The sequence below is a fragment of the Triticum aestivum genome, chromosome 3A, assembly GCF_018294505.1.
Source record: "Triticum aestivum cultivar Chinese Spring chromosome 3A, IWGSC CS RefSeq v2.1, whole genome shotgun sequence".
Lineage (NCBI taxonomy): Eukaryota > Viridiplantae > Streptophyta > Magnoliopsida > Poales > Poaceae > Triticum > Triticum aestivum.
Genome location: NC_057800.1, coordinates 1,515,753 through 1,536,183, shown reverse-complemented (window position 1 = coordinate 1,536,183; position 20,431 = coordinate 1,515,753). Strand labels below are relative to the sequence as shown.

The window sequence follows — 20,431 nt, the reverse complement described above, 5'->3', positions numbered from 1 at the left end:
TAGACAGATAAGGGCGGATGATACAGACGGTTTCAGCGATGAGTTTATGCACTCCGGTGGAAACAAAAGATCTCTGATCAAACTATGTCGTCGCGCGCTGTGTCGTATCCTTGCTGAAGGTGGTGGACTGAAGCTTGGCTTTAGGGATGAGAATCCGGAGTTCAACCTTGTGGTGGACTCGCCATCGTCGGCGCACGTGCGGTGATTCCTTCTTGAAGGCGTAGCCTAGGAGTTGTATATTTTCATTTATGTTGTGTCTTGTATCATAGGGATTAGTGGCTATCTGGGGGAGGTACTATCGCGAGGTATACGGTCTCAGGGTTTGTTTTTCGATTTATTTCCGGGTTGATAGTGTTCGGCTGCTGGATTTTGCACTTTTAGTAATATATGGCTGCCTGCATTATCCTGATGCCGAGGCCAGGGCTATCCTCCTTTTTAAAAAAACACTTACACACCAGCTATCGAGGCCAAGGTTAAGATCAAACTGCAGCAGCAACATCATATGCTTCTCGCCGTTGTCGTGAATGCGCTTGTTTGGCCATTTGGCCAGCGCCCTAGTCGTTACGGTGGCCGGCAGGTAGTCATGGTCGACTTATTGATAGAGTTGGGTGTTCCAGCTTCCGACCCTCTCCTTCTTATGGCCTGCGACTCGAGGAACTTCTTCTCGCAAAAGAGGCATGAGAACAGTTGCCTCGATGTTCTCGCTTCACCACCGTCGCCACCACCATGATCATGGCCATAGTCGTTGTCGCCAGCAGCGATGTCTGTTGAAGTCCAAATAGAGGAGGAAGGAGGCGGCGCTGCTGGTGATGGTGGAGGCATGGAGGCCAGCGTAAGGGAATGGTCTAAGAGCATCTCCAGCCACGCCCCCGACAAGCCCCCCCCCCCCCCTCCCCCAGGCCCATTTTTGTCGCCAGCATCGAAAATTCGGCCCAGTCGCGTCCCTAGAAGCCCCCATTTCATCGTCTCGGGCCGATTTTGGCGCTGGCGGACCCAGGCCGAACCCGGCGCGCTGGGGCCGCCCAGAGGCGCCGGGAGAAACATTTTTTTGCGCGAAATGAAATGGGCCCGCCGAGTCAGCGACTCGCCATCTGCGTCGTCCTCATCGCCTCGATTCCTGCAGGAATCAATGCCAAGGCTGCCGCGCTATCGCGCCGGTCAGCCTTCCATTGATGCCTCACGGGCTGCGCAGTGAAGCCGCGATGACACACGTCCCGCCCTCTCCCGCCATGCGGCACATGGCAGCAGCCCTCTCACCGCCCACCCACGGCTATAAAAGCCGACCTCCCTTGCCATTGAACGCACAAGCCCTCGCCACCGACACCCCTCGCGCCCCCTCGCGCCGCCAACTTCTTCGATGCCCCTCTCTCTCCCTCTCTCCACCGTCGATAGGCAATGGCCGAGTGCTTCCCAGGCAACGGATGAGGACGAGGCGTGCCTCCTCTACGAGGCCGACTAACCGGCGCCCCGGACATGCGGCAGGCCGGGCTCGTGGAGGCTGAGCGCCAGTGGCGCCCCAGCGCCCACCAGTGCTGAACAGCGCGCCAAGATAGCGCGCATCTAGTTGTCGTTGTCGGAGAAGAAGCGGAACGAGGCGAGGTACGCCGCCGACTGCCACACGCTGTGGACGATGTACTTCCACCGCCGCCACGCCAACCAGGTCGTCTCCACAAACGCCGTCCTGCCCCGCGGCCGCCTCAACTCTGACGAGCGGCGCGAACGGTGGGGCATGCCCGGCCGCACCCTCGAAGCCGTCCACGAGCACATCAAGGCCGGCAATACGCCACGCCTGGAGTACCCAACACTCATGTCCTTCTCTCGCCGCCGCGGTAGTTCCTCGAAGCCGCGGCGAATGGAGACGGCGACCTCCTCATCATCGGGCTTGGGCTTTCTTTCCTCCGGTTCATCGACGCTCCACCCCATCAAGCCAGAGCCGCAGGAGACGCCACTTGGGCACTGCACCCGCGGCGGCGCCCTCGTCATCAACGAGGGCGGCCGCCCCTCTCCTTCTTCCTACTGCCTCGTCAGGCCGAAGACCGAGCCGGGTTTGCTCTCCGTGAAGGAGCACAAGGCCATGGCTGCCGAGGACGAGACCGCCCTCAAGTGGGCGAAGGCGGAATACGTCCGTGAGCAGATGGAGCGGCCAGCATCGGGCCTTCGAGGAGATCAAAGCTCGGCGCCCCGAACGCGAGGAGGGCGGCGTCGTCATCCTCGACAGCGACGACGAGGGGCGCACGGGCCGTCCAACCCCTCGGGAATCGGCAACGCTGGTCAGGGGTGCAGCAGGGACGGCGGTGGCGACGATAACAACGACGACGACGGCGGCGGCGTCAACTACACCCGGTTCTATAAGCTCCTCGGCTTGTAGAAGGCGGGCGGCGGTGTAGTAATGTCGTTTTTAGTTAGTTTTAGTTTATGTTTTTAAGTTTTTGTCTAAATATGAATAGAAACCCTCGAGTTTGGACGAATTTTGTGTCGTGTTTGGCCGATTTCATTTTCAAAAAAGGGCTTCTGGGGCGACCTGGGGCAGCGGCTGGGTACCCGATCGCCCCCACGCCGAAGTTACCGCCGATTCACCCCCAGACGGTGCTTTTTTCTAGCCCCTGGAGGGGCGAACGGCTTGAGATGCTCTAAACAAGATGATGCGTCATGGGGATCCTCCGTTGGAGAAGATGGGGAGATATTTGCAGGTCAGCTCGGCTTCCACTGTGGCTTTCACTCTCTAGCCTACTGCTGGCCATGGGTGAGATGTTTATAGATGGAAGCGAACCACTTGCTAAGGTCCACCCACCGATATAGCAAATCACGCGGAACACGATCCCAGAAGGACGTCGAGGTACATCATGCCTACAGAGGTGGTGACAGCTTGGTGGTCATTCTTGTCGATATCATGCATTTGTTGATCCTTATTCTGTTATGGAAAGGTCAAAAGCATGGCAAAACCACATCTCAACTATATATGTTTCCACTACTAAAAATCCACATTACAACCCTGAACTATAAGCTTGTTTTAGAATTAAACCCCAAATTTCAAAACCGGTCATCCTACACCGTGCTTTTGACCCTGAACTAATCACGCGGTCTAAAAATCAACCCTCCTCACGGTTTTCACTAAGTCAGGTGGTTTTGATCGAGTTGACCACTGACTAGGTAGTGTCAGTCATGGATGGCGTCCGCAAGGCAGGGGATACCTGGGTTGCGGCCAGATCCAGGGTGGAACAACGGCGAAGTACAAGGCAACTGGGTGGAGAACTGGAGGTCCGGCAAGAACTGGCTAGCGGCCAGAGTGGTATAGCGGCAGCGGCGATCTTGGTGTGTATGGATACAAAGCAAGGGGAAGGGACCGAGTGGGGAAAAGGGATCTGGAAAAGGGGTTTTGAGTGGGCATGGTGTGTCGGAGTCTTTCGTAGCGGGCATCTAGACTCCCCCAAACCTCCCACAAGGTTGTTTTTGATTTGTAGGAATTCAGACATTTGAACCAATTTGCGGACATTTGATGCACGATGTTGGATAACAAGTGTTTGGACCTTAATGTCTGAATGTTTAGAGGCGTTTTGAAGCACGGCATTGAAGTTGCCCTTATCATGGCCTGGGGTGAAGAAAATCTTTCCTTTTCTGAGACAAAGACTATGTACACTAACAAATTTTACTTTAAAAAATTCAAGAAAAGTCTTGAGATTTCATGCATACTATTTGAGGGATACGACTATGTACACTAACTGAGTTGCAAAAAAAAATGTACACTAACAAATGAGCCCTCAGACTCTCGGATACGCATCAGCGGACGTATAGGAATGAAATTAGCCCATCGTGGTTATAAATATCTAACCTTAGACTTAGGGGAAGACCGTGGTAGTACAAACTAAAGTATATATACAGTACAGTACGAAGATTGGGTAGCTGGTTCCCACAGGATAAGAAGATTGAAAGTAAGATAGTAGTAACACAAAGTTTCTTCGTAGCTCAGGCTACATGGAACCTCTTATCCTCAACCCTCCAGCCTTACTTTGAGATCCGTACTCTCCAACTAACTAACAACAAGAAGATTTTTTTTGTTTGTTTCTCGAAAATGAAACAACATATGAACTTCAAACTTTGCAGACCGAACAAACATTAGAACATCAATGTGTGAAAAAACTTTCAGATTTTTTGATCTGATATAAATATACAAAATGAGATTTTCTTTAAATAAAAATATTATTTCAAGTATTTGAAATGCATGAAAAAATCTGAAAGTTTTTTTCCTATATTGTAGTTAGAATGTGTTGTTGTTTTGCAAAATTTGAAGTTCATATGTTGTGTCATTTGGGAGAAACAAAAAAGACAAATGTGTTTGCACGGATCTTGATACATAAATGGATGCCAAAGATAAGGGATACACACGAGTTAGCTAATTAAAGTTTAAGGTTGAGATCAAGCTGCTGCTGCATCTGCTTCTCGACGTCGTCGTCAAGGCGCGCCTTTGGCCATCTCGCTGGCGCCATTGCCACCGTGGTGGCCGGCCGGTCGTCGTGGTCGGATTGGAGGTAGAGGTGTGCGTTCCAGCTGCCGATCCTCTGCTTCCTATGCGCGTTGCCGCGTTCTGGTGGCCGCCCAGCGCCTGCGACTTGAGGAACTTCTTCTCGCAGAAAAGGCACGAGAACAGCCGCCTCGATGATCTCTCTTCGCGGCCGCCACCACCATGGCCATGGCCGTAGCCGCTGTCGCCGGCAGCGGCGTCTGCTGCAGCCGAAGCAGAGGAGGATGGAGGTGCTGGTGGTGGCATGGGGGCCAGCGTCAGGGACAGGTCCATAGATGCTGCTGCGCCATGGGCAGCCTCCATTGAGAGAGATATTTGCAGGAGGCCAGCCCAGCTTCTCGTGTGGCTTTCTTTCACTCTCTAGCCTACGGCTAGTCATGGTGTGGAGTGAGGAGTTTATAGATGGAAGCGTGCCACTTGCTAAATCTGGGAGCCGCACTATTGCGAGGGGCACCAGCCATAGCCAACCACAGAGGAACACCAGCCCATGAGAGGGACGTCGAGGCAGATCATGGCTACAGAGGTAGTAACAGTTTGTTGGTGATTCTTGTCTATCGATCATCGTGGGTTGTTGATCCTTATTCTTTTGTCGACAGGTCAGAAGTGTGGCAAACCTGAACTATGTTTCCACTAGACCAAATATTAAGGCCGGATCAAGCGAATACAATCTTTTAAAACATGGTCTAGGTTTGCGAGGCCGATCGACTCACGACGAAACTTGGATCCTGCTCTTGAGGATGTCGATTTTCGCCTCTCAACCATGGATTTCAGCTCATGAGAGAGGAATTTTTGCGGCGCAAAGTGTTGCTGTCTTTTCTGTTTTGCTCCTTTTATTTCTCAACAGAACTAAATCATGCCACGGCCTACGCACTCGTTCCGGTTCGTGCCATCCCACATGACCAAGTACTTAGCCAACGACTCCCTACAAATAGTCCGCGGATCGCACACAGCGCGTCTCGTGGGCTTGACTACACACAGAACCAAAGGAAACGCTAACTGAATTAAAGTGCTGCCACGGCAACGATAACGGCTCCATGGCAGCTAAACCAGAAACGCTTCCATGGCACCCAAAACTAGGCTATTCCAACAGAGGATAGGTTCATTAAGATAGCGGGAGTAGCAACAGTGTCAAATTTAACCTCGTTGTCGTCAATGTTTCAGGGTCAACGGTGGCGAGGGAGGTGGTAACTGTGAAATACTTCCGTGATGTGGTTCTTCCAAATCCTTGAGAAAACATTGGTAAACACGACGAAGCTTTGGAGGGGAGGGGGAGGGTACGGTGGCCGTTCATGGAGGTTGCATGAATCGCTACTAGTTGTGATCTATGACAAGGTAATCAGTCCTAAAAGTATAGCCACATCTAACTTTAAATGGGTGTCGCTTGACCAAATAAATTCCACCGAATCAAGATTCCTTTTGGCAAACTTAGTACAAAAAAAATTTGCCGGTGAAATATCGATCAGTGGGTCTATAGTAATGTACCGTAGCGCCATTACCGTGATGAATCAGAAATACATTCACACGCACGTCTAGGCCGGTTATACGGCCGCACCATCTTCATCATCACTACCATAATAACTCTCTTCTATTTGTCCTCCTCAATCTAGTCGGCACATGCCGGCACACACCAAGGAAACAAACCTAGTTGTAGCCCAACAAAGTACCCCATTGGATTAGGATGTTCACCTTAATAAGTAGCATAAAAACGTTCTTCTCTTTGTCCTCTTCAATCTAGCTAGGGGAATCGAGGGGGCATGGACCGAAGCTAGCTACATGTGCGACATGTCGGCACATAACAAGAAAACCTAAACATGTGCGAGTGCAGACAAAACTAATTATGCTTTTTTGATAAGGAAAACTAATTATGCATACAACATACAACAGGCAACATGATCCTAGCTACACGACGCATGACTAATTAACCTCCCCCAAGTACACGAATTGTTGACACGCAGGCGGACATACATACCACTTGTACTTTTCAAATTGTAGACCACACAGAGGTCACCATCAGATTAGGATCTTCTTCAACATCAGTGTCATATAGGTGATATTGCCTTTGTCCTCTTTTTTTTGAAAATGGGGATTCCCCGGCCTCTGCATCAGAACGATGCATACGGCCATCTTATTAACCAAATAAAAAAAGTACCAACATGGTTCATTGCCTTTGTCCTCTTGGGGCCAAGGGCACAACCGTTTATTCATGTACCTATGTCGGCACATAACAAGCAAGGCTATACATGGCCAAAACCAGATGCACTGATCAGACGTGTCCTCGTCAGTTCATACGTCCTGGCGAGCTCTCAATATTATTTTATGGCCCGGCCTGTGTGGGCATGCAGGCCATGACAGACACTTCACTTCAGCTGGCATATATACCTATAGATCTGCTCAAGTCTCCGTCAATAGTGTACATCGTACTTTCTCTAAGAGAAACTACCAGCATCCGTCCATTGTGCGTGCAGTGCTCGCTGGATCTTGCCCTCCTGGACATACGACAATGCTGGCTCATTCCATAGTGTACCTCTATCTCAAAATATAAGACTTTTTAGACCCCAAAAAACGTCTTATATTTGTAAACAGAGGGAGTAGTTTATTCTTTATTGACCCCGGCAAATGTTCAAGGATCATGTTATCAGACGATACATGCGTGTGGATGTGGAAATTGATTCCATTATATCTCAACTAATTTGGTTGTTGGAATACTAATATTTGGATTGATAGTATGAATACCGAAACTAGAAATATAGTTTGTTTATTGTATTTAATTGTTGTATGGTAAATATAAGTAGTCTAATAGAACGAAAATTTCCATGCATGGTTGCATGTTGAGATGATTGTTGCATGTTGGCAGAAATAAGTTGGTAGGGATTATGAATTTAGTTATGTAGGAATAACATGATGGAATTTGGGTTATTTTATGGGTGTTAGCTTAATTTTTTATTGTAGTTTAACTCCGATTAACTGTTTGTTTTACTCGTTGTTGCTTTATGGTTCATCTAGGAAAGAGAGGTCATATATAAGTGTCCTCTGTCAGACAAGAACACATCTCAGGGGTACCGCATCTAAAATGGCATCAGAGTAGAGAAAATGGTCTGAATGCCCGAGGGAAACAAGTCGCGCGCGCGGGGGGGTGGGGGGGGCATGAATCGGCTATTATATTTGATCTACCTACTGTGTTTTATGACATGCACAATAGTGCAAGATGGCCTCGGTCCTTTCTAAACGAAGCAAAAATATTAATGATAGTTGCTTGATTTGATTTGACGATACTCAACAATAATAAAACGAAATTTTGAAGGCAGGGAAATAAAAAGAAAGAGTTTTGCCTTCTTTTCTACGAGGAGATGGTCCGATGACGGTAAACATAAAATAGTTTTCTTATTGTACTTAGATATCATCATCTCTTATATGTTTTCTAGTTAGAATTTTGGTCCGGGTATGTGTAAGTTGACTGAATTATTTTAAGTACATATCAACGTCCGTATCCCTCTAAGCTAATATTCTTAACTCATCACACCCTTTCTCATAGAAAGAAAAGAAAATATTCTCGCCATCCCTCGTGAATCTCAACATGGCTCAAGGCATCAACTTAGACGTAACAAATCTTAGACAACATAGATTAAGCAAACCTTTTGAATTTAATCGTTGCATGACTGGAGGAATGTGAATATTTTACTTCTAGAGATAACACTAAAAATAACGTCACTTTTTACACGGGAAAACAATAGAAAAGGATCTTAATGTAGTGGGGCATATGATTCGATAAATTACATGTGAAAAGAGGTTCTAGCTACAAAAGAAAAAGATTATGTTGCATCCATGATATAATGTGGAGAGTGCTTGCTCTTCACTGTATAACATGTTTCTGTTGGCAATTCTAAATCACAGGCAGAGCTAAGAGTAGGTTGCCAACCTAGCACTCTAGATGCCTTAGTTGTGACAAGTAATGATGATGTTTGCAAGGAAATATGGGCAAAGGGTTAATTCTTGATTGTTTAATATATGAAAAGAAAACATTGTGTCAGCACGTCACCTACATCCTGGCCTAATTATTAGTTTCGTATCACCTTGCCTTTTTCGATAAGCGCCGTTTTATAGGTGAAAATAATGATTAGAGGGAGCACTTTTTTTCATGTGTATAATGGGTTTTTACTGCAAAGTAGTATATTTTCATTTTAATAACTAACGTAGTAATCACAAACATGGTCTGAGATTTGTTTTTCTTAAATGGGGGTTTGTTACATGACATATACTCCCTCCATTTACTATAAAGATGTTCTAACTTTTTTGTAAATTAGATGTATGTACACAGGTTTTAGTGTGTTTGTTCACTCATTTTTGTCCATATGTACTTTGTATTGAAATATCCAAGATATTTTATAACAGTGAACGGAAGGTTTTTCCCATGGGTACATTCACATTTGCAAACTGGGCAGCATTCTCTCATATATACATACGTACAGTACATACCAGAGATGTCTAGTGCATATAAACACATGCACACACACTAGCTAGTTAAATAGGAGAAAACGTACGTACGCGCTAGCTAAAGCTTAAGACTGAGATCAAGCTGCTTCTCGTCGCCGATCTCAGGATGAGCCGTTGCGGTGTTCGGCGGCCAGGGGTGGTCAGCAGCTGGGAGGTAGAGGCTGGCGCCCCTGTCCTTCCTGTGCGCGTTTTGGTGGCCGCCCAGCGCCTGCGACTTGAGGAACTTCTTCTCGCAGAAGAGGCAGGAGAAGACCTTCCAACCGGCGCCAGCAGGAGGGCTAGAAACGGCATCTCCAGCAGCGTGAAGAGAGCGAGATGGAGCTGCTGGTGGTGGTAACGGTTGTGGCATGGTGCCCAGTGCCAGAGACAGGTCTAGAGAAGCAGGGGCAGCTTGAGCCTCCATCAGTCTGCCGAAGAAGAAGCTAGGGGAAGCTTGGTTGCTCGGTGCCACGGTGTATGGCTTTCACTCTAGCATAGACATAGCGAGCTGAGCTGAGGTGCGGCGCGGGAGGTTTATAGCCAGCTGCACGTAGATCCATTGGTGAACATGGATCGATCGTGGCTACAGATGTTCCAGTACCGCTGCAACAGTTTGGTAGTGATCCATGCAAGCCTGAGTGGTGCATGTCATGTCCGACCTGAGTGCATGATGGTTCAAGGAGTATCTGCATACAGTGATGGCTCATGGCAGGCAGCTAGATTGACGTTGCGCCAGTCACTGCACTGCTTGATGGATGGATGCGTGAATGGAATCCTACCGCTTCCTATATCTGGGAGCCGTTCCCTTGCACCAATCATACTGTCGGTGCTTCTTCTCACGTGCTTCACTACCCATGTGCAGTGTAAGTTGATTTCTACTCCCTCTGTTCCATAATATAAGAACCTTTTTGACACTAGTGTAGTTTCTGGGACGGAGGGAGTATTATATTTACTGACAGGTGTTTACGGCCCGCTTTTTTGAGTGATTGTCTATTTGTTTGTTTGTTCGTGAACTATATACTTTTTTTCTAAACAGAGATGGTAGAACAGCTCGACTGCTGCGGGATGGTAGAACAGCTCGAATTCGGGACGCTCTAAATGGCCCAACCAAGTTGGAAGCGGTTGGGTGGCTTCGTTTGTTTATTTCGTCCATTTTTATAGGTTTTTTTAAAAATATTATAAATATAAATGTCTTTAAATTACTTTACTAAGTTTTGGAAGAAAAAAAGGCTGACTGTGTAATACAAAATTTTCACATAATGTAAGTAATTGTTCAAGTAATTTCTAAATAAATTTAATTTTATGCAAAAAATCATTCATCATATTCTAAAAATGTACATGCGTCTCAAAAGTATGTTTGTGATTTTTTTAAATGTTTATATATCATAAAAGTTTGCTCGCATAATTTCAAAAAAAAATGTTTCACAGCAGTCAAATAAAGTTTTTGACATTTCAAAAACGCTCATAACACTTCAAAAACATCACATATTTTTTGAAGTATTCACGGCTTTTTTGAAAAATGCTTCATGCGTGTTGAAAAATTGTTAACCTCCTTCCGCCAATTATGAAGCTTCTAAGTGACAAGCAAATAAGTTTTATCAGAAAAATTGGGTTTGAGAGCTTCTTGTCCATGGAATATCTGGAGGTAAATAAGGGTCATATGCTATGGTTGGTTCATAAAGGCTCTTGAATCTGAAGGAGGCATATCAATTCTAGTGAGGTCGCATGTGAAGTTATTCCTTGGAATCCCTTCAGGTCCAATCCAGGTTGTGAGGGTCTTGATATAGATGATGCTCTCAATTATCCGCTCATAATAAAAGGAGAGCGTAGAATGTGAAAACGTTGTCATTTTTTATATTTTCAAGTCTTTTTTAGAAATGTCATGAACATATTTCAAAATGTTTGAATGAACTGCGTGTGCTATGGTTGGTTTTCTAGAAGTGTCCTCTTTTACATTTATGATCATTTTTTTAAGAAATGTTATGAACATATTTTGAAATATTTGAGTATTTTTGAAGTTCCATGAGAATTCTTTTTAATTGTATGAACATTTTAGTAAACTGCATGAACAAACTTTCGCATTCCATTAATATCTTTTTAATGCACCGTGAACATTTTTCAAAATTATGTAAAGTAAATTCCTATGTAGATATACATTTAAAATGTGAAAAAAAAACACTCTCGCGGAAATGAGAGAAAACTGACCCAAAAATCAGAACATTTTTAGTACATGAGAAATCAAAAAAATTAAAATGTAAAAACATAAAGAAAATAATGAGCCTAGCGTAGAAGCAAATAAGAAGACACTAATCGACCAACCCTGTATATCTCGCTACAAGTGATAAATAGACCCTCCAAGAAATAAATGCTAACAAACACTTGGCTTGGGAGCGCCTATGTCTCGCCTGTTGTGAGATGGTAGAACCGCTCGACTTAGGGCCAGCCTAAATGGCCTGCCATAGTTGGAAGTGACTGGTTTGCTTTGTCCTTTTTTCATTTTGATATTTTATTATTTTTCAGAATGTTATCAATATACATATTTTTGTAATTACTTTACTAAGTTTTCAAAAAAAAAGGCTGACTGTGCATTAAAATAGGCCACATAATGTACATAATTGTTCATGTAATTTGTAAATAATCTTCATTTGATTAAAAAAATTGATTGTATTATAAAATGTACACACATTTAAAAAGTATGTTGGTGATATTAAAAAAAATAATGCAATGTAAAAAATCGCATAACTTTGGAAAAAATCACATGTAGATCACATCTCATCGCCGGCAGGTGCCAGAGCGAAGGCCTATTAGAGAAGAGACCTCCTCAATGCCGCCTTCATTCACCAGTGCACAGGTTTAGCCCGACCATTAGTTTTGTCGCAACGAGGAGATGAAGAAAGGACCGACGGGGCTAGGGACCAAACATCCATGCACCCTAATATGGATGGCGACGCATGACATTTTTTCTTCAGAAACCGCCACCATTTGATCTCACGTCCAACTAAAACTGCGTGGAAAATGGCGTTTGTTTGCTATCCCAAACGGTTGCGAGTTAGCATTGCCCAGCATTCATAACCTACAACAGGAAGTAGTACCTGAGTAGTAGCATCATCAACAGGAAGTGGAATATTCTTCCTCGCAAAAAAAAAAAAAAAGAGAGTGGAATATTCTTGGCGTTACGCCTAGGCTAATAAGGCATTCCCTTGGGAGTGGAGTGTACGCCGGTGCGTTCCCCGTGCGACGGCGTCACGCGTCCTCACACCTGGCCACCCGCCGACGCGTGGGGCCGGACGCGCGCCGGGCCCACGTCCCAGCCAGCGCGACCCGCTCATAATCTAATCCGATCTACTAATGTAAACCTTCCATATCTACTAATGTAAACCTCCCAATCTCTGGCCAGCGCTGCTGCTATTAAATATTAATCAATCAATCGTCTTTGCAGTTTGCCTTTCTCCCATCCCCTCCTCCAACCCCACAACCAAACGCCGCCTCGAACCTTCCTTCCGCGAGCCAAGCGGCGGGGGTTCCGCGAACCGCGGAGGAGATGGGCGAGTACTGCGCCCCGGCGGCGGAGGGGGAGCGGCCGGTGGCGGTGTCCGTGCTGCCGGTGGCGGCGGCGGGCAGGTACCTGTACGGCGACTACGACCGCGGCTCCACCAAGCAGGTCTTCGACAACCTCCACGGCAACATCTCCCTCGACCCCGTGAGCGATTCCACTGCTTCCCCTTCCTCCTGCTCGCTCTTGTTTTGTTGCGGCGGCTCGGCTGGCTGCCTTATCGATTGGTTGGTTGTGGTTGTGGGGTTCGCTCCGGTGGTTTGGGCGAGCAATCCGTCGGTTTCGGGTTGGTCGGCGATTCGATTCGTTTCGGGCCTTCATCGCACCGCTCGCTCCTCCGCGCCCGCGAGCGGTCCGAGTTTTTTTTTCCCCCGACGAGTATGCGTTTCCTTATGTCTGTCTGTTTGTCATCGTCGGGCGCTGCGATTCAGTCCGATTTCAGTCCCGTGGAAATGGTGCTCCACCACGGGACCAAACAGCAACGACGGCGCAAGTCCCCGTCCACCTGATTACCTGCTGTTTTTCCTCTTCAGATTTTCGGCTGTATGTTTGTGTTGTTGTGGCGTATCAACTGCTTATTACTAGCCAGGAAGTACTACTGCCCATGTGCCCTTCCGTTTTAAAATTCGGTGCCTGCGCCATGTGCCCGGCAGTGTTTAAAATTCGGTGGCTGGACCTTTTCCACGCTTGCTTGTGCTAATGTATGACCTGTTTCTGTTTCCTCCACCGGAGAATGGGAATATTGTTGTTGCCTGACCTGAGTATGACCGGGGTCAACCTTGAGAGAGCGATGGGTATTATAATAGTTATTATGGGGTTAATAATTAAATAAACGTATTATGCTTTGATTGGCCTGTTTATCCATTATTAGTGCTTGGGCTGTAACGTGCGTCCCCCAAGTAATGGAACATGGAGCATGCTACTACCAGTTTAGTGATGATGCACCAAAAGGACTGTTTCAGCATTGCACTTCATGGCTATTTTTGGCTTGGCTACTCTTTGTACTCGTTTATTCTACCTCACTACAGTTACTGCTGCCTGGTGTAGCTGCTGCTCTGCTTATGGCAATTCGTAACGTCCGTCCTAATGTGTCTCCACTAACTAGGTCGTATTCAAGTTACATAATATTGGATAGTAGTAATCTGCATACCGTTTTCACATTCCAGTATCCTGAATTTGAGTAACTCAGTTCTGATGGCACTAGCATTGGACCATCTTCAGTCTTGCAACCAATTAGTAACAGGATCTCATGCTGCATATATGTATATTCCTTTTATTTCAAACTTAAATGTGTTCAACCACTGAGGATTCTGTTGGGAGTTCTCTTGTGTCCTACAGTATTAAATGATCATTCATAACTGCCCTCGTCTTCTTGCTGTTGGCCAAGTGGTTTTCCATTTTGAGCTTCAGTGCTCTGCCATGCGTTACAAGTAGAACACTGCACCTGCTGTTTCTTTTTATGAATGAATAATTGCTTTGTGTAACTTGGATGCGTGGTCAGTCATCAGTCAGTATATAATGATCACACTAATTGTCTATTTCATATATATGGAAAAATAGTTCAACTTTTATTACTAATTTAATTTTCTGTATGTCTACTGAGAAATAGAAGCTTTACATAATTTCTACTCCCAACTATTCATCATCTGTAATAAGAGTCACTTTCTCTGATAGTTTCTGTTCCTTAAGCTATTCACTTTTCTTCAATAACAATTACTTCCTCTGATGTGCAGTTGGCCCGTGAATTTGTGGATACAGAGGAATTTCAGAGGTGACTTGAGTTTTCCCAAATTATTGCTGCACATTTGCCTATTTAACTTTCTAGATGGCCTAATTATGTTTTCATTTCATCCAGGTTGCGGGATCTGAAACAGCTTGGTGAGTTTTCTTCCCTTGCTAGAGAAACCATATTGGGAACTTTGCATTCTATCTTGCTGGGAGTGTCAGAAATCTAAATGGAGTCCCATATCCTATGTTTTTTTGTGTGCTAGTGAACAGTGAAAGTGCATTGCTACTTCAAATTTGTCAGGCGACCATGGACTTCTTTGTGCAACAGTGTTTACTGTATACTCCCTCCGTCTCGATTTACTTGTCGCGGAAATGGATGTATCTAGACGTATTTTAGTTCTAGATGCATCCATTTCTGCGACAAGTAATTCCGGACGGAGGGAGTACGATTTAGATGATCTTAAAAAAAAAATCTAAAATGAAGAGTGCTGTGAGCTTCTTTTATGGGTAATCCAACTCTGATGAAATTTACAGTTCATTGATGTTTGTGTAACATGCTCTGTATGCTTTTCAGGCCTTACATATCTGGTGTTTCCCGGGGCTGTCCACACACGTTTTGAACATTCATTAGGTGTTTATAGACTTGCTGGGGAGGCTATGAACAATCTTCAGAAGTACCAGGTTTGTACCATGGAGCACTGTCTTATATACTGGCAAGTGACAGTTTACTTATAATGCAGAAGCTTATGCATTTTTTTCACTCAACAGGGAAACGAGCTTGGCATTGACCGCATTGATGTGCAAACTGTGAAACTTGCAGGTTGGTGTTCTCAACCGTGTCTCAACAAGTTTTGCTTGTTAATGATCTTTGTGATAATTCTGTTCAGGTCTCTTACATGACATTGGACATGGCCCCTTCAGTCATCTGTTTGAGCATGAGTTTCTTCCTCGTGTTCATCCAGGATCAACATGGTGATTCTCTTTTCCAACTCCAACATTTTGTTTTAGTTGTCAAGGTGCCACGCGTGTGAGCATATTAACATTGCATGGTTAATGATTATTCATCCACTTGTCTGTCTTTCCATATGCCTGTTAATCTTTTAAAGTTATCTGGAGATTTTGCTTTAACATTTTAATAAATAAAATCTCACTTGCTTATTCAGGTCCCATGAACATATGTCTGCACTGCTTCTGGACAGCATTGTTGATAAACACGCAATAGATATTGAACCTGATTATCTGAAAGTTATCAAGGTAAACTGCATTTCATATAAGAACTTGTGGTGGCACCAACTTAGTTATCATTCCAATTTTGAAGCGATTTTACTTACGTGTCATACAGAATTCAGTTCATTGTGCAACCTGCCATCTCTAGGTAGTACTGTTATAAAAATATGAAATGAAAAACCTGGAGCAGTCAGGCATGATGTTCATTTGTAGGGTATCCTGCATAGCTTGTAATAGTACAGCACAGTCTGCTGTTCTAAGTTATTAAATTCTTACCCTTCTCCTTCAAAAATTTCTACAGGAAATGATAGTTGCAAGCTCTGACGTCTCCACAGCAGAAGTATGTATATTGTTCTCTCCTGCTATTTTAATCACCCATTTCGATTGAAATAGATTGATTAAATGTAGATTGGTTCTTCACAGGGTGTGAAGGAGAAGCGTTTCCTTTACGACATTGTTGCTAATGGGCGCAACGGTATAGATGTTGACAAGTAAGGGCCTTCTTTGTATCGTGCTTCCAAATTTCGTCTATAAGTCTACCATTATCTCTCTACCATCATCTGGTTATGGCATAACCTAGAGTAATGATGCAGGTTCGACTACATTGACCGTGATTGCAGAGCATGTGGTATTGGCAGCAATTTCCAGCACTGGAGGTATATTTTGCCATCAAACGTGCCAAATTTCTTTTGCCCAATTGTGCCCCTATGACCTAGTTGAGAATATGAACACAGGCATTCCAAGATCTGCACTGTTGGGCAAACTGACAATGCCAGATAATTACGTAGATCCGCAATGGAAGTTTAGGAATGTTAACATAATTGAGGATATGATTATGATGATGAAAGAATGTCAGATACACTGTTGGCAACATTTATGTCCTGACAAGAATGCCAATGTGATTTTGTGATCATGAGTATTTGGAGAGAACTTGTCCATATCTTTGGCTAGACGTTGATCTCTTAGAAGATAATAAAATACAGAAAAGTAACACGGAAAACTTAGACCCTGTTCTTTCACGATGTTTTACTTTCCCTTTGATAAGATAGCGCTGTCTTGGTATTGCTTTTCAGTAGGTAAAAGTGTGTTTTCATATAATTAGCTGGTTCATACAGGGCCTTCTAAGATCAAACAAACATTATCTTTTCAAGCTTTTATGTGAGACATGCATTAATCATTGTGGCTGAACGTTTGAAATAGTTGCGCTGTGAAGGTGTTAAATTTGCGACTTGCCACCAAACTCAAGCTAATTGCTGTCTTGTCTTCTTTGGGGAAATTCACTTGAGGTCTTTTTAACATTTATTACCATGATAATTATCATACCATGTGGTTCATTGCCATTTTTCATGCAGGCTTTTAGAAGGTATGCGAGTGATGGGTGATGAAATATGCTACCCTGCCAAAGACTGTAGGTCTACTATATAACAGACATCTATTGCCATTTTTTCTCCATTGCCATTTTTTTTCTGTAAGTATCTAATACGTGACCTGGTATACTCCACTTGGAATTACAGATCTGAGCATCCATAAATTGTTCACAACACGTGCTGATCTGCATCGGACTGTCTATACCCATGCCAAAGTAAAGGTACATGTTCTTTATACTCAGGGTTTTCCAACTCCAGCACAGTATTGCCTTATTTACATTACAAAATATCATGGTTACATCAAGAGAAAACCCATAAGTAAGTCCATACGACTGTGTTACATTACACTGAGACTTCCTGTCAACAGTGTTAACTGTTGTCGTATAGGGTATTGTAGAAGATAATCATAGTAGGGTTTTTAGATGAAGCTCTCAAAGGTCTCATGTTTAAATGAAATGATTGTGCTGTCGTGATCTCATTTTTGGATGTACTTAAGTTGCTTCACCAATTTATACTGATAAATGTGTATGCACCAAAAATCTGCACTCCTGTATATTGCCTCTTCTTTATGTATGTCCTTTAAGTTGCATCACCAATTATAATGTTAGCTATTATGCCTGCAAAAACACGTTGCCAGTTCCAGTTATCTGCAGTCTCCTGTGCATTGCTTTCTTTCTATATAAATGGAACTGTTTCTAACAGTCTTCAATCGTTATAGGCTGTTGAACTGATGCTTGTGGATGCACTTGTTGAAGCTAATGAATACTTGGGAATATCTTTGCATGCAGATGATCCAGAGGACTTTTGGAAGGTTTGGTGTCAGATAATGTTATTTTTGTTACATTAATGTTTCTTTTGTTGGTCTATCCCTCTTACTTGTACAACTCTGGGATTTCCAGTTAGATGACACAATCGTCAAAAGCATCGAAACTGCTCCCAACGATGAACTGAAGAAAGCAAAGGAAATCATTCAACGTATCCGCCGAAGGGAGCTCTACAAGGTAGCAGTTCTTTCCAGTCGTAATACTGTTCTATTATTTTGTCTCCTCTTCTGTTACATGCTTCTCAGTTCTCACAGCTATTTGTGCTCAAACTGTGGATCTTACGGTTATGCACGTGCAATATTATTTGAATGTTTTTCAATGTGTAGCTCGATATGACAGGTAACTCGGTATCCTGTTGAATGTTTCGAGCAACTGTTACCGGTTTCTGCGTGTCGATTCAGTCAAGGTTTTGCTTATAGTGTTATTTGTGTGTCTTGCGTTGAGTTGGCAGATACAGTGACTGGTTTGGCTTTATAAGTGAGTTGGTGCCTCTTAAAATTAATAATGGGAAGGTGTTTAGGTGAGTGTAGCGCTGGATGACTATAGTAACGTCCATACATGTTATTACTATTTTTCTTTTAGGAACATTTTTGGGGTGTGATAATTTTGCAATATTGCACTAGATTACTTGACTTTTCACGCCAAGGCGATTCTAATATTGTTCTGTACCATACTTACGTTATGAGCAGCATCTCATGTTATGATGTGGTCTTGCATGTGTTGATTCAGTTAAATTTTCTTTTGAGTTGCAGTTCTGCAATCAATATTCTGTTCCAAAGGATAAACTGGACCATTTCAAGAATATAACTGCACAGGACATAGTTTGCTCACAGGTTCATGTCTCCCCTCTTGACTCATTTTGCGTCGGTTGCTACTATCTGACCTCCCTGAAACTAACTATGCAAGCTCTCTGTTTCTAATTTTCCCTGTGTGTCTTCAGATAACTTCAAAGGTGCTGCTTAAGGAGGAAGACGTGGCGGTCAGCAATGTGAAGATTGACTTGACGCGTGGGAAGGACAACCCGCTGGAAAGGTTTTTGATGCTTTTACATCCATGAGTCCCAGCCTGTTATTTATCTTCCAAGCTCTACTTCTAACTAGTCGCCCCTTTTCCCCCTTTTATAAACGCATAATGGCGGCCGTTCCACAGCATCAAGTTCTTCAAGGTATGTACAAAACCTCCTTCCTATCTTGGATATGTATGGTTGTTATTATGCCTTGGCAATGGTCTAAGTAGAATTGTGGTGACGCCAGGATTTCGGATGCGAAGAGAAGTTCCCGATCACGGACGAACGCGTCAGCCACCTGCTGCCTGTGTGCAACCAGGACAGGATCGTGAGGGTGTACGCCAAGAAGCCGGAGCTGGTAAGTGAAGAAGAAGACATGCAGGCAGTTGCTACTAGCGCGCGTACACAGACACACTGGTTCCATTTTGGTTGAATAACCTGAAAACCTTGGTGGTGGGTGGCAGGTGGACGCGGTGTCGGAGGCGTTTGAGAACCTGCAGATGAGGATGTACGGGGAGAAGACGCAGGTGCATGACACGCCCACCAAGAAGAAGCGCAGGTTCAACTAGCTCTAGCTGCGGCATACCACAGGCAGGCAGGCAGAGTAGGAAACGAAACAAACGACATGGAGGGTGGACATATACATATATACTACTACTACTACTTACTAGAGTCAGTTGGTTTTAGCTAGGAAGTCGGTCTGCGTAGGCAAGGGAAGGACGACACACTCACTGGTGAATTGTACAGTTTTGATGCACGGAAAAGGGGGGGAATTTTACTCTGGGCGGCATATGTAGGTGCTGACTGACACAGGATGGCTACCAGGTGCATTGTGATTTTGGCATGCACTCCCTCCCCTGTTACCCTATGCTTACCCTTACCACCTATATGCATGATGATGATGACGACATTGCTACCAGTTACACAATGGTGAATATATATCACACACATAGAATCTCTTTCAGCTAAGAGGCTTATTTTTGTTCTTCTGTTTGAATTTAAAAGAAATTTGATCCTCTGCCATCTATCAGTCTGTACAAAGTTTCATCTCACCCTTACAATTCTCCTTTCGAGATTCGAGGATAATTTATACTATACACTGTCTGTGGAAGGGGCAGTCCGTGTATACGCATGCGGGAGTCGGTCATGCAACGCTACCCGCTAACATTTCTCCTTTTGAGATTCGAGGATAATTTATACTATACACTGTCTGTGGAACACTACTAGAAAAAGGGCTATAGATGGGATTGACACTAATGACGCACCAGACAAGCGGTGCGCCATTAGTATATAATAATGGCGCACCACCTTCTAATACGCTATTAGAGTTGAAACTACTAATGGCGCACCTGGCCCAGGGTGCGCCATTAGTATCAATTTTTTTTAACTAGTGCGCCTGTTCAAACATACTAATGGCGCATCCAAACACAGTGCGCCATTACTAGTTGTAACTAGTAATGGCGCACTTGCGGAAAGTGCGCCACTAATGTTGTTTTTTTATTATATTTTTTATTCCTTTTTTTGCAAAACTACTAATGGCGCACTGTGGGACAGTGCGCCATTAGTTTTTTTTTGCAAAACTACTAATGGCACACCACCAGGAGGTGCGCCATTAGTAACCTGGATTACTAATGGCGCATTTAGAGTTGGTGCGCCATTAGTAAATGGGCAGCAACAAGATATTTTGGACAGCCTCTCCTACCCACACTCACTTTCTCCCCACTTCATTCTCTCCAC

General features: G+C 44.4%; 1 protein-coding gene and 1 pseudogene across 1 annotated transcript; one reads left to right on the top strand and one right to left on the bottom strand.

Annotated features, from left to right (window-relative positions):
* Nucleotides 1–4,394: 4,394 nt before the first annotated feature.
* Nucleotides 4,395–4,822, bottom strand: LOC123057408 (zinc finger protein 2-like; annotated as a pseudogene).
* A 7,571-nt stretch (nucleotides 4,823–12,393) lies between these two features.
* Nucleotides 12,394–19,658, top strand: LOC123059753 (deoxynucleoside triphosphate triphosphohydrolase SAMHD1 homolog). The gene is made up of 19 exons (XM_044482243.1): nucleotides 12,394–12,689; nucleotides 14,276–14,313; nucleotides 14,398–14,420; nucleotides 14,845–14,951; nucleotides 15,039–15,090; nucleotides 15,158–15,242; nucleotides 15,434–15,524; nucleotides 15,799–15,837; nucleotides 15,921–15,988; nucleotides 16,091–16,153; nucleotides 16,850–16,905; nucleotides 17,012–17,085; nucleotides 17,583–17,675; nucleotides 17,764–17,865; nucleotides 18,441–18,521; nucleotides 18,629–18,720; nucleotides 18,838–18,853; nucleotides 18,942–19,052; nucleotides 19,159–19,658. Exons 1-19 carry the CDS (start codon nucleotides 12,531–12,533, stop codon nucleotides 19,261–19,263), a joined length of 1,455 nt encoding a protein of 484 aa, XP_044338178.1. The 5' UTR covers nucleotides 12,394–12,530; the 3' UTR covers nucleotides 19,264–19,658.
* Nucleotides 19,659–20,431: the final 773 nt, after the last annotated feature.

Excerpts from the sequence above, each read along its gene's own strand:
- LOC123059753 (XM_044482243.1), top strand. The coding sequence starts at position 12,531 with ATGGGCGAGTACTGCGCCCCGGCGGCGGAGGGGGAGCGGCCGGTGGCG. Across the intron at positions 14,314-14,397 it reads GATACAGAGGAATTTCAGAG|GTTGCGGGATCTGAAACAGC; the intron begins GTGACTTGAGTT and ends CATTTCATCCAG. Across the intron at positions 17,086-17,582 it reads ATACCCATGCCAAAGTAAAG|GCTGTTGAACTGATGCTTGT; the intron begins GTACATGTTCTT and ends CAATCGTTATAG.